The 13,336-nt window shown below is 37.9% G+C and overlaps 1 protein-coding gene across 11 annotated transcripts in view; it reads left to right on the top strand.

Annotated features, from left to right (window-relative positions):
* Window positions 1-13,336, top strand: part of Tasp1 (taspase 1) — a 218,374-nt gene that overhangs the window by 70,859 nt on the left and 134,179 nt on the right. For all 11 annotated transcript variants that reach the window (XR_013108845.1, XM_034496124.2, XM_034496122.2 and 8 more), the window contains 2 exons: window positions 4,353-4,432; window positions 11,908-12,014. Coding sequence is in view for 10 of the 11 variants with exons in the window: in XM_034496124.2 (XP_034352015.1) it covers window positions 4,353-4,432; window positions 11,908-12,014 (187 nt within the window). In the remaining variant the exon portion in view is untranslated. The remainder of the gene's footprint in view (window positions 1-4,352; window positions 4,433-11,907; window positions 12,015-13,336) is intronic.

The following is a 13,336-nucleotide window of genomic DNA, read 5'->3' as shown; positions in this document are numbered from 1 at the left end:
CTAACTAGCCAGTCCTTCTGAATTGGTTTAGCTGTAGGTTCACCAAGAGACCTTGACTCAAAACAAAGAAGGTAGAAAATGATAGAGGAAGAAACCTGGTGTTGACTGCTGTTCTCTTCATGTCCATGCATGGGTGCAGGTATACATGCACATACATCACACACATATCACGACATTTCACACCACACACACATCACACACATTGCATACACATTATACACATCATACACATTATACACATATTACATGTATTTTACAAACTATATCCATTATGCACACATCACACATACTACACAACCCATTATGTACACCACACACATCATACATATACACTACACACACATTACACATATTTCATGTACATTACATACACACTACACACATACATTGAATACCACACATGTATTATACATATTTCACATATCATGCATATTCCATACACATTTTATACATTACATATCTACTATATATATCACACACATTATATACATGTTGCATATACCACATACATTATACATTACACATACATATATTACATCACTCTACACAAATTCAGTTTTTCCTTGTTCCTAGTGCAGTGAGGTGTTGCACTTTATGTTCATGAGCTTTAGGTAGTCAATAGCCTAATTTTTCTTCAATTATATGTGTTTATGATGTACAATGAAATGATAGAAATACTTTTTAAATGCAATACCCATTATTTTTCCCTATACCTTTTATTATTGCTTCAAAATTTTTTATATAACTATAATGTGTTTTGATCTATTCTACCCCCATTCCTCCCCTTCAGCCCCTCTTCCCATTTTCTCCCAAGCTCATGAATTTTTTTTTAAACTCATGAAGTCCATTAAGTGAGTGCCCAGGTGTAGGGTCATCTACTGGAACATAGATGAACCTCTCAGGGACCACAACCCCTTACAGAGCTTTCCCTTTCCAGGAGCTATCAGATGCCAGTAGCTCCTTAGCTAGGGGCGGCATTTCCTGATGAGCTCCCTACTTCATGCTCGAAGTTGGTCTGGCTTGATCTGTGAAGATCCTGTGCATGTGAAGACCAAGTTGCTGTCACTGCATATGTGCACCTGCTCTACTATCTCCAGAAACCTGTTTCACTGTAGTCATCCCCTACATCTGGCTCCTTATACTCCTTCCAGCCCCTTTTCTTAGATGATCTGTGAGCCTTGAAGGAAAGGGGTGTGATACAGATGTTGCATTTAGGACTGAACATCTTGCTGTATCGTAGTAGCTGCATTGTAACCAGTTGTGGGTTATTAAATTAATCACCATCTTACCATCAACTGCAAAAATGAGCTTGCCTGATGAGGGTTGAAAGGTTCCCTTGTCTATGGGTATAGTGATATGTCTTTGCATATTGGTTGATATTATATTTATCTAGCAGAATAACAGTAATAGGTTCTCTCTTAGGTCCTATGACCTATCAAGCTTCAGGCTTTTGGCCTTGTTAACAGTGCTAGACATGTGTTCTGACTTGTCTTTTGCAAAGATATTAATGGCTGGTTTGTTTGAAAATTGACTGGAGTGGGCATGAGTGGGGGTGGGGCACTGCTGCACATGGAGCAGGGCAAGCATACAAATGGTATCAGTGAAGTCAGTGCAGCTCTAGGACAGTTGAGGTTTAGAGGCAGGACATTAGTGACATGCTTTACTAAAGGAGAGGTAGGTAAGGGGTTTTCTAATGGGTTTGCATGAATCTTCTTTAAAGTTCTCTCTTTGGAGATTAACAACAAATCTCAAAAGAAATTTCAGTTATTACTTACTGTTCTGGAAAGTGAATTTTTTTCTTTCTACATGTCACTATATATGTATATATGAATATATACATACATGCATATTATGAAAAGTTTACATTGAAATATCAAAAGCATTTCTAGGACATTTCATGTGACGGAATTCCTAAACGATAATATTTGATGGAAAGCAAAGGCTACTTATTTAGTATGCTTTATAGTTTCTATAATGACTTCTAAACATGAATATTTTAAAATGTCTAAATTATTTAAAAATTGCATAAATTATATAAAAAAAATTGAGAACAAGGTCTTATGTATTCCAGTTTGGCTTCAACTTACCATCTGACTCAGGAGATTAAACTCACAACTTCATGCATCCTAGGTGTACTAGTTAGGGTTGCTATTGTTGTAGAGAAACATCATGACCAAAAAGCAACTTGGTGAAGAAAGGGTTTATTTGGTTTACACTTCCACATCACTGAAGTCCATCACGGAAGGAAGTTAGGACAGGAACTTAAATAGGACATGAACCTGGAGACAGCAGCTGATGCAGAGGCTGTGGAAGGGTGCTACTTACTGGCTTGTTTCCCATGGCTTGCTCAGTCTGTTTTATTATACAACCCAGGACCACCAGTCCAAGGATGGCACCACATACAATGGACTGGGCTCACCCCCATCAGTTACTAATTAAAATGCTTTCCAGTTTACCTGGTTCCTGACCTTATGGAGGCATTTTCTCAATGGTGATTCTCAGATGACTATTGCTGTGTCAAGTTGAAATAAAAGTAGCCAGTACAGTAGGCAAGCACTTTAACAAATGAGCCACATTCTCAGGCTTTAGGTTGGCTTTATTTATGTCAAAATTATGAATGTGAATGAATGAAAAATTGAGATGACAATTGACGATGATTCTAGGTACTGAGATTGAATCCTAGATGACTATCTGAAGAGTTGAAAAAGGTTCAGCCTCAAACTTCTGTCTTGATCAGTTTACTATTTTACTATCTTGTTTATGTTTTTACATTAATAGAAGGGCCTAAATAAATCAGTTTTTGTTATTGTTGGATTTTGGTGGTGGTGTTCTTTGTTTTGTTCTTAAAGGAGGAGGTGCTAAAGAAGGCACAATGATCACTCAAATCTTTATCTAAATTGTCATTTTAGCTTACATTTTCTGTGACAGCTTTTCTTTGCAGTGACCATTGTTTCTTATGGGAAGCTAGATAATGTTATTTGGCTCTCTCCTGTCTCTTCTTCTCAGGGTTCTCACCACTGTAGTTTTAGTGTAAAGAAAACAGTAATGGCATTTAGCCCTTAACTTTTCTTTGGAATGTTTCTCACGTTTCTGGGCATCTACTGGGATTTTTATCATTTGATCTATACAGATTTTTAGGTGTCTCAGGCATTAAAAATATAGTAAAATGAATATTTAAATAATTTTTGTGGTTGTTGCAAGTTTTGTAAATATTGACCTTTTTGTACTATCAAATGTTGCTTTTTGATAGTTACCACAAAGAAATGCTGAATTTCTTACTGGTGTTAGTAATAGCAGAATATAAAGATTTCAAAGGGATTACTCTTGAGATTAGTTTTAATAGTATATTAAAAATATTTAATTTTTGTATGTTTGTCTGTGTAGAAGTATGTGCACATGAATACAGATCTCTTGGAACTGAAGTCATAGGTGGTTGTGAGCCTCCGTACATGGAGGCTGGTAAATGAGTGTGGGTCCTTTGAAAGAGCAATAGGTAGTCTTCACCACTGATTTTCCTAACTCCTTCTCTTGAGTTTTAACGTGGGAATGATTAGAAAAACAGAAACAAAAAATAGAGAATAGGAGACTTAACAGCCAGGCACAATTTCAAGGGGTCCATTACTAGCTGGCTGGGATCTATAAGAGGTTGGCTGTGGAAGGAGATGAAGTGATTGTTATATTTGCTTCTTACAATTACTGTTTACCTCATGAAATGACTTAGAGAACAGGATTGTTACGTGTGTTGGCATGCTTTTTGAGGCCTTTGGAAATTAGTCTTTCATAAACCAGAAGTGCACTATTCACTGTGCTGTATTAAGAACTGCAGTCTAAGGCTGGAAAATCTCTCTAGGGTGTATTTCAGTATTTACTCACTAGAGTGGAATTGATTCTGAGCATTCTATGTGCCTTCTTGTTGCATTGAACTTAGGATCTAAGCGTGCTAGTGTGTTTGTACATATCTGGATTTATTGCTTGTTTTGAGTGGCTATAGTTCTAGACAAGAATAACAAATCTGAAGACAATCACTTAGACTCTTAACCTAATTGACTAGATATATAAATTTTACAACTATGTGGATCAAAGAAAAAAAATCTTATTCTCCCCAGGAAGTTACTTTGACTTTTTATTGAATTTTTAAGAATTTTTTTTCAATATATACATAAGCTACATCCAGCAAAAGAATAATTGAAAAGGCAATTCAAACATGCAGCTGTCCTGTTTTGCACAACTCTAGAATTTCTTGTATCTCTAAGACTTGACGTTAGTTGTCATGTGATATTACTTCTATAACTTTATTGACTGTAGAGGATGACACTATGAACTTTTTAAAAAATAACTCTTTTTGTTGTTAGCTTTTTAGTTGGAGAAGGAGCCTACAGATGGGCAGTGGATCATGGGATACCCTCTTGCCCTCCTAGCACCATGACCACAAGTGAGTAAACCCTTCATGAGTTAAGCTGTACAAACAACGAGTCTAAAGTGTTACATCACTCCTGTTCTGACACATAAGTACAATGTCTGTAAGTTGAAATATGTATAGTTAAACATAGGTCAAGTTTACTTTTTTATCACCTTTTTATTTTGGAAGTTTCCTCTTTGCTTTTGGTTTTGAGGTGTTCTTAGTCTATTGGCCTGGAACTTACTGTTTAGTTGTAAACTTGTGGAAGACCTCTGAAGTGCTAGAATTACAAGTGTGAGTCACCATGCCAGATTTGTAAAATTATTCCCAAACTATCATTTTTAAGTGACTTAATGTAATTGTGAATAATAAAACCATGGTGCCGACTCTAGAAGACATTAGGAGGAAGGAAGGGGAGCTCTTCCTTAGTCTTGATCTGAGGAAGAATTTCTTTTTGTTTCTTTCCTTATTTTGTTTTGTTTTTTGAGACAGGGTTTGTCTTTGTAGGCCTGGCTACTCTGGAACTCACTCTGTAGCCAATGCTGGCCTTGGACTCAGAGACCTGCCTGCCTCTGCCTCCTGAGTGCTGGGAGTAAAGGTGTGCACCACCACTGCCTGGCTCCCTGCTTTTACTTTTTAAGAGTAGCTTATTTTTTAATTTTCTTCCGTATGGGAGTTTCGCCTGCATCTGTGTCTGCGCCATGTTTGTGCAGTAGGCCAGAAGATGGCATCCATTCCCCTAGAACTGGAGTTACAGGTGACTGTAAGCTACCACTAGGTTGCTGGCGATGGACCCTGGGTCCTCAGGAAGAGCAGCAAAGGTTGTTAACTGCTGAGGTATGTCTTCAGCACCTTGCTTTATATTTTGAAGCAGGATTTCATTTATTCTGTGACCCAAGATGACCTGGAACTAACTATGGAGCTGGTGGTTGGAATGAGACTGGCCCTCTTAGGTGCATATATTTGAATGTTTGGTCTCCTGTTGGTGGACTGTTTAGGAAGGGTCAGGAGATGTGGCCTTGTCGGAGGAGGTCTGTGATTGGGTGTGGGTTTTGAGGTTTCAAAATTTTATGCCAGGCTCAGTCTTGCTCTTTTTCTGCCTGCACCTTGCTGATCAGATATACGTTCTCAGTTTCTGCTCCAGTGCTATGCCTGTCTGCTGCCATACTCTCCACACTTGGCCATATACTAACAACATACTGAATCTGTAGGCAAGCATTCAGGTAAATTTATTCTTCTACTGCCCAGTTGCTCAGATTATAGGCTTGGGGCACCATGTCTCCTGACTCTAAGGATTCAGCAACAAGCTTTTTACATTTAAATGTAAGAAAAATATGAGTTAAAACTGAGAAACTTAAGTAAGACAAAAGGACACTCCTCCCCCCCCACCCCCCCCCCCCACCCCCCCCCCCCCCCCACACACACACACAGGGTTTCTCTGTGTAGCACTGGCTGTCCTGGAACTCACTCTGTAGACCAGGCTGGCCTTGAACTCAGAAATCTGCCTGCCTCTGCCTCCCAAGTGCTGGGATTAAAGGTGTGCGCCACCACTGCCTGGCAGGACACATTGTTTAATATGAAGAAGTTTTGCCATTCTCACTGATAGGCATTGGAGTCCTCATTTGTCTTCCTGTTGACCTTTCTGTCTTTTGACAGCAGCATTCTACTTGGATGAGGTGACAGCTCATTGTACTTCTGATTTGCTTTTCCTGATGATTAGTGATGCTTGCATTGTTCATATACTTGTGTGCCCTTTGTATATTTTCTTTGAGAAATGCCTATGTAAGCCACTTGTCCCATCTCTTTTGTCCATCTTAAAAACCTGGTAATTTGTATTTTTGTTGCTGAACTTTTGAATTTGCTGTATACTCTAGATATTAATCTCTAACATTCTACATGTCTGTGCTGTTGATGGTCCCTGGTAGAAGCTCTTAGTTCGAAGTTTGATATAATTATGCTTGTCTCCTTTGTTGCCTGAGCTTTTATGGTTTTATCTAAAAGTTGGCCTGTATCATTGCATTGAGGCAGGGGGAGAGGGAGGGAAATAGATATATTCTAGGATTGAATAGTTTTAGGTCTTGTGTGCAGAACTGTGATTTTTTCCCCCCTTTTATTGAAAATGGATTTTTTGAGGGGCGGGCCACATAGTACATTCTGATTATGGTTTCCCCTTCCTGTACTCTTTCCTAGTTTCTCTCTAAATCCCCTCACATCCAGATCCATCCCCTTTCTCACTGGAAAACAAGCTTGTTTCTAAGGAATAACTATAAAATAAAATATAGTAACATAAACCAATAGCTAACACCTCACAATAGGACAAAGCAAACATACAGAAGGAAACGAACCCACAAAGGGCACAAGAAACTCACTCATCCACACACTCAGGAATTCATAAACACACGAAACTGGAAGCCACTATGTATGTGCAAAGGACCATATTTGTCTTTCTGGGTCTCAGGATGGTTTTCCTAGTTCCATCCATTTTCTTGTAATTTTCATGCTGTCATGTATTTTGAATTAAATTTTATTTGTGTTAAGAGAAATTGTGTCATTTTTAAATTCTCAATTTTTTTGTACTTTCTTCCCAGCAGTAGAAACTTGGAATAGATATTCTTGGTACCTCTTTTGGAAATCACCTGGCTGTAATTATACTGAACAGTTTCTGGGCTCTGTAAGCTGCTTCTTTGATGTATGTGTGTGTGCGTGCATGTGTGCATGTGTGTTTGTGTGTGTGTGTGTCTCTGTGTGTGTGTGTCTCTGTGTGTGTGTGTGGCATGCTTGTGTGTTTGTGCTTATGAATTCTGGTCACTGCATCCTCTTCTGTTTACTGTGGTTTTGTAATGTGTTTTTGAAGTGAGGTTGTATGATGCTACAGCTTTGTTTTTGCTGAAGGTTGCTAGGACTTTAGGATCTTTTGTAATTAAAGGTGAATTTTATGATTGCTTTCTCTATTTCTATGAATTATTATTATTATTATTATTATTATTTTTTTTATTTTTATTTTTATAAAGAATTTTTAGTATTTTCATGTAGATTGCATGAGGTCTATGGATTTGCTTTAGGTGATGTAGATATTTTCAAACTATTGGGTTGTGGTTTTCATTTTTGCATATGCATCCTTTTAAATTCTTTTCAGTGTTTTGTAATTGTCACTGTAGCGATTGCTCTCTTCCTTAAACTTACTCCTAGATATTTCTACTTTTATAATAATGATAAATATAATTCACTTTGTTATGTTTATTTTATTTATTTTTTCACTTCACAGAAATATTTCTTCTTTATAACTTTTACTAATTCTGTATAGCTATAAATGCCTAAGACATTTGTTAACAAATAACATAGGTGTTTGTGTGTGTGTGTATATCTGTGTGTGAGAGAGAGGTTTAAGAATATGTTTTTCTATTGTCTTTTAGAATAAGACTTAATTGATAAAAACATATTTGATTAGTTCCCGAGACTTATCACAGAAAAGACTTTTATTACACAAACATTTCCTTCCATTTATAAATTTTAATATTCTCCATGTGGCTTTCAGAATTCTTCTCATACAATATGTGGTCACTGTTAAGCTGGGCACCATGAAACTCTTGCACATTCACGTCATGGTCAGGGACTCATCAGATATGACCCATGTAGCTCCTAGGCCCTTGCAGAGACACTGAACATTCCAGGGCATGAAGATAATCTACTGTCACGTAAGTTATAAAGAAATTGTAAAGGACAAATACTCGATGAGATAGTGGTGGAGAGATGTCTCTTGATAAGCACTTATGGGCCATCTGGGTTCTAGCTCAGGCCTCATATAACCTTTTATAAAAGAGAAAGTTATTTGTGCACAGCATACTTGCTGCTGTTACTTGTTTTAATTTTTTCTTCTTTTCTTACATTTTATTTAGTGTATGTATTTCTGTCTGTTGTATCTGTGTGTATGCACACATATCATGCATGATGTGTGTGCATATCATAGGGTCTGTCCTTTGAACATGTGGGGCCTGGGGATGATCTATCAGGCTTTCTGGCAAAACAGCCTTTGCCTGCTAACACATCTTGCTGGCCCCACCACTGTTCCTGCTGTGTCCTGCCATGCTCTAGCTCTTATCTTTTCTCATGGTTGGGTGGATGGAGTCTTAAGGCCTCTCTGTATAAAGTCTGCCTTCTACAGCCTAGCTGATCAGACTTCCTTCTTTGGAATTTGATACTTTCTCATTTTCTTCTCTTGTTTAATTTCCTATGGCATGTCAATAAAGCAGGTGTTGTGAGCTACATGTCCTGTTCCAGCTCTCAGAGTTGGTGCTTCCAGCTCTCCTCATTTCATGTCACTCACGTACTTGCCATCATTGCAGCCCGTACTGTGATGATTGTCTAATCCTGTTAGGGTTTTTATCAGGAAGGGCTGCTGAGTCTTAGTGAGTGCTTTCTTCTATATGACTTGAGATCACAGTTTTTTCTTTATTCTCTTGATGCGATATCATACTTATATTGATATGTTTGGTATGTTCTCGCATCATTGGGATAAATCTTACTTGATAAAGAGAAAACTTGCCCAGAGATAATGCCTATTGTTTTGCATTTTTAATTTCCTTCTTTACTCGATCCAGAATGTCATAAAAGCCTTAAGCCACATGTCATTTATTTCTACATTTTTAGACCAGTTTTCATACAGCACATGGTAGCTACAAACTCTTAAATATTCCTGCTTCCACCTCCCAAATGCTAGCTTATAGGTTTGCACCGCCCACACTAGGCTTCTGTCCACCTATTTTTCTCAGACTGTAGCTCTTTGGATCCCTCTGTAAATGATGCAAGTAAATAGTAACACAAGTGGTACTTGTTACTCAGCTAGGTATCAGCCCACATGTTCTATAAAAGACCTGAGAGTAAATACTCTGGGCTTAGCAGGCCATGTTTTCTGTGTCATAACTGCCTGACCCTGTCTTCATAGCATAAAAACAGCCATTGTTACTGAACAAATGAATGTGACTGTGTTTCAATAAAACTTTATTTGTAAAAAACAAAAAAATCTTACAGGATGTTTTGAAGCTGTGGGAGTTGGCATGTTACTGTTTTGATAATTTTGATATCTGTTCTTCAGGGGCGTTTTGGTTGTAGCTACTGTGTTTTTGATTTTTGTGTCAGGGTTATGCTGACCTAGTAGAATGAATTTGATAGAGTTTCTTCCTTTTTGGTTTATATTTCGAATAGATTGAGAATTGCAGTTCACTTTTCTTGAAATATTTTGTAGAAATAGTTAACCTCAAGTTATAGACTTTCCTTTGGTGAGAAATTCTTCCACACCCTGTGTGCTAATGGACTGCCTTAGGGTTTCTATTGCTGTAAAGAGACACCATGACCACTAGTTTCAGAGATTTAGTCCATTATTGCCATGGAGGGAGGGATAGGAACGTACAGGCAGGCATGGTGCTGGACAAAGAGAGTTCTGCACTTGGACCAGCAGGTTGCAGGAAGTGACCTTATATTCTGAGACCTCAAAGTTTGCCTCTACACTGACAACTTCCTTTAACAAGGCCACACCTACTCCAACAAGGCCACAGTTCTTAACACTGTCATCCCCTATGGTCCAAGCATTCAAACACGTGAGTCAGTGTATGGAGGGCATTCCGATTTAAACCACCACAGGGACAAACTCCAGGACAAGCTCATAAATGCTGGGCAAAGGCTTTACCACTGATCTACATTCATCTTCAAACCATATGCAACACTAACCTACTGCCTCTGTTTTACTACTTGTTTTAGTCCACTGTGTATTTTCTCAGTCTTGATCCAGGCTTGCTGTATTGTATATGTCCAGGGCTTATCTCTGTCATCTAGATTTTCCAGTTTGCAGGCGTATGACTATCAGGACAATTTTTCTGGTTCATTGTATTTTTGTGATACCACTTGTAATGTTTCTTCTTTTTCACATCAAATTTTATTTTTCTCTTATCTGGCAAAATGTTTGTTGATAATAATTTGTTGTTTTAAAAAATTTGAAAGTTTCAAAAATCAGCTATCAATTTGATTATTAGTAGTTTATTTCTAGACTCTATTTTACTTATTTGTGCTCTGATATCCAAGATTTCCTTGGGTTGGTTGTTTTCCTAGTTGCCTAAGATGAGCCTCTTTCACACAGGAATTAACTAGGGCCAACTGCTCTTATTGCCCTGCATTTGATAAATACACAGGCTTTGGCATGCAGTGTTTCTGTCAACTTGAGAGACTTTAGGATTTCCTTTGTATTTCTTCGGGACCCATTGGCTGTTCTGAGAATACTGTTTAATTTTAATGAATTTTCTTATTTTATATTTTTGCTTATTCATTTCTAAATTTTGCTCTGCATTTTATAGAAGATTTGTATTAAGATTTTGGTTTTTAAAGTCTTGAGATCCATTCTGGTGCCTAACTTATAGTCTAGGTTGGAGAACGTCTCGGTGTTGATGGATGTGTGTATTCTGTAGATGTTACATGAAACTTTAGGGTTTTTTTTTTTTTTTTTTTTTTTTTTTTTTTTTTTTTTTTTTTTTTTTTTTTGTTGTTGTTGTTGTTTTGTTTTAAGAAATTTCATTCTGTAGACCAGGCTGGCCTCGAACCCATAACAGTTCTTTTTTTAGCTTGTAGAGCGTTGTGATTGTAGGTGTGAGCCACCATACCAGGCTCACATACTCAGTGATTTTTATTTTTTCAATTTTTTTTCTGTCTGGATAGTCTGTGGCCAAACACCAAAGAAGAAGAGGAGGGTGTACTGGCTGCAGTCTGAGGCACAAAGACTGGTACTGAGCTTGCTTTATTCAGTCCAGGACACCAGACCATGGAATTTAGAGCTAGTTTTTCCTTCTCAGTTAAACCTCTGTAGAAATACCCTCAATAGATACAGGCAGAGCTATGTTTCCCTGTTGTTTCTCATTTTAGTTCAGTTGGCAGTGAAGATTAACCATCAGGTACATTGGGGTCACGTCTTTCTCCTTCAGATCATACAGATAGCATGAAGTCTTCGCTACCCATGCATCAGTGGCCATGGTCAACATTTTCTTTGCACACTTTCTCTGATTACATCTAGAGACAAGGTTAAGGCTTACAATCTTACGTCTTGTTCTTAGTTGGTGGTATCTTGTTTTACCTTCCCCCGAGGTGGATCAACTTCTGGAATTCCCTCTTTTCTCGTCACTGATCTCCAGTATACGTTCAGTGCGGTATTCCCCAGTGTCATCTCCCATGTCTGTGCACTGAGACTTAGAGAACCATACAGCTGAATGGTCGGGGATCACTAGGTTTCCCTGGGCCCTGCCTACCTTCAGAACTCAGTTGGTTCTCTGGTTTGATGGTTTCCCTAAGTTTATAAACTTGTACTATTTCTTTTGTTTTTCTATCTTATCAGTGTCCTTTGGGAAGCCGTTTAAAAACTCAACAGTTCTCGGTCTTCAGTGGATTTTTGTGGGGAGGCACTGTTTAGGGTATCTCGTTTGCCGTCTCATTCTAATAATTCTCAAACATTCTTGTTCTTTCTTTTGTAGGATTTAGCTTAGCTGCATTTAAAAGGAACAAGAGGAAATTAGAGCTGGCAGAAAGGGTGGAAACAGACTTCATCCAGCTGAAGAGAAGAAGACAATCAAGTGCAAAGGTCAGGAGGTGTCTGAAGAATTGGCTGATGCATGTCAGTGATACTGTTGACCTGCTTTTAGAACAATACAGTCCATTTGAAATATAGCATTTTCCATATATGTATATTAAAGCAGAGCCGAGATGCCGGGGCTCATTAAGTAAATGTACTTCCTTAATGTATTTACCGCAAAAGGTTCAACTGATGACTCCAGTCTTCCCTAGAACCCATGTGATAGGAGAGAACTGACTCCTACAAGTTGTCCTCAGAGTTTCACATTTTTTGACATTTGTTGACAAATGTCAACAAATTTTGAAATTTGCTGACATTCTCTTGAGCATGTGCACATGTGCGTGCATAATACACATACAAAATTGTAATTTAAAAATGAAAACTCGAGTTGGATGTTGTGGTGTATGCCTTTACTTCCAGCACTCCGGGAGGCAGAGGCAGGTAGATACTGAATTTGAGGTCATCCTGGTCTATAGAGCCAGTTCCAGCATAGCCATGGCCACGCAGAGAAAGCCTTTCTTGGGAAAAAAAAGTTGTTTTTTAAAATGTGCATTGATGTTTTTCCTGCATGTATGTTAGTGTGAGGGTGTCAGAACTTGTAGTTATAGACAGCTGTGAGCTGCTATGTGGGTACTGGGAATTAAACCCTGGTCCTCTGGAAGAGGAGCAATTGCCCTTAACTACTGAGCCATTTCTCTAACCCCTATCATGAAAAGATACAGTGAATTAATTTAAAAATGTAAACAAAAATTAATTTTAATAATATACCTTAAGTTACTGAATTGAAAATATCTTTTGAAATATAATTAGTAGAAAAATCAGCAGTGAGCTATTTCAAAGTTCTGTAACTGTTGAGGGTTGGTAAGATGGCACAGTGGGTAAAGACATTTGCTGCCGTTTGATTCCCAGGGCCCACATGGTATAAGGACAGAGCAGACTTGTGAAAGTTGCATGCTGTGGCATTTTTGTATTTAAACACATAGATACAGATAAATAAATAGACATATAAATGAATACATGTAATAAAATTGACTTTTGAAAATGTGAATTTACTTACTTAGTTATTAGAATCATATTTGGCAGTGGCTGAAAATGTTTTAAAATTAAACTTAATTAAAATTGAATAAACTAAGAAATTCAGCTTCTCAGTGTCTGCCCATTCTTTGTTTTATTTGCCTAGTAGCCACAAAATGCCACATGGTATTGTATTGTTTCAGTCCTTTCGTAGTTGCTTTTGATAGTAGAGTGACGTTGAAAGCCACAGCGTTTTTCTTTATCCTATGACGTTAGAGTTTACTAGCATACAACTCTTGATTGATATGTTAGGCCCT

Source organism: Arvicanthis niloticus, chromosome 2, assembly GCF_011762505.2.
Source record: "Arvicanthis niloticus isolate mArvNil1 chromosome 2, mArvNil1.pat.X, whole genome shotgun sequence".
NCBI classification, from domain to species: Eukaryota; Metazoa; Chordata; class Mammalia; order Rodentia; family Muridae; genus Arvicanthis; species Arvicanthis niloticus.
This window is presented reverse-complemented; position numbering and strand designations above follow the sequence as displayed.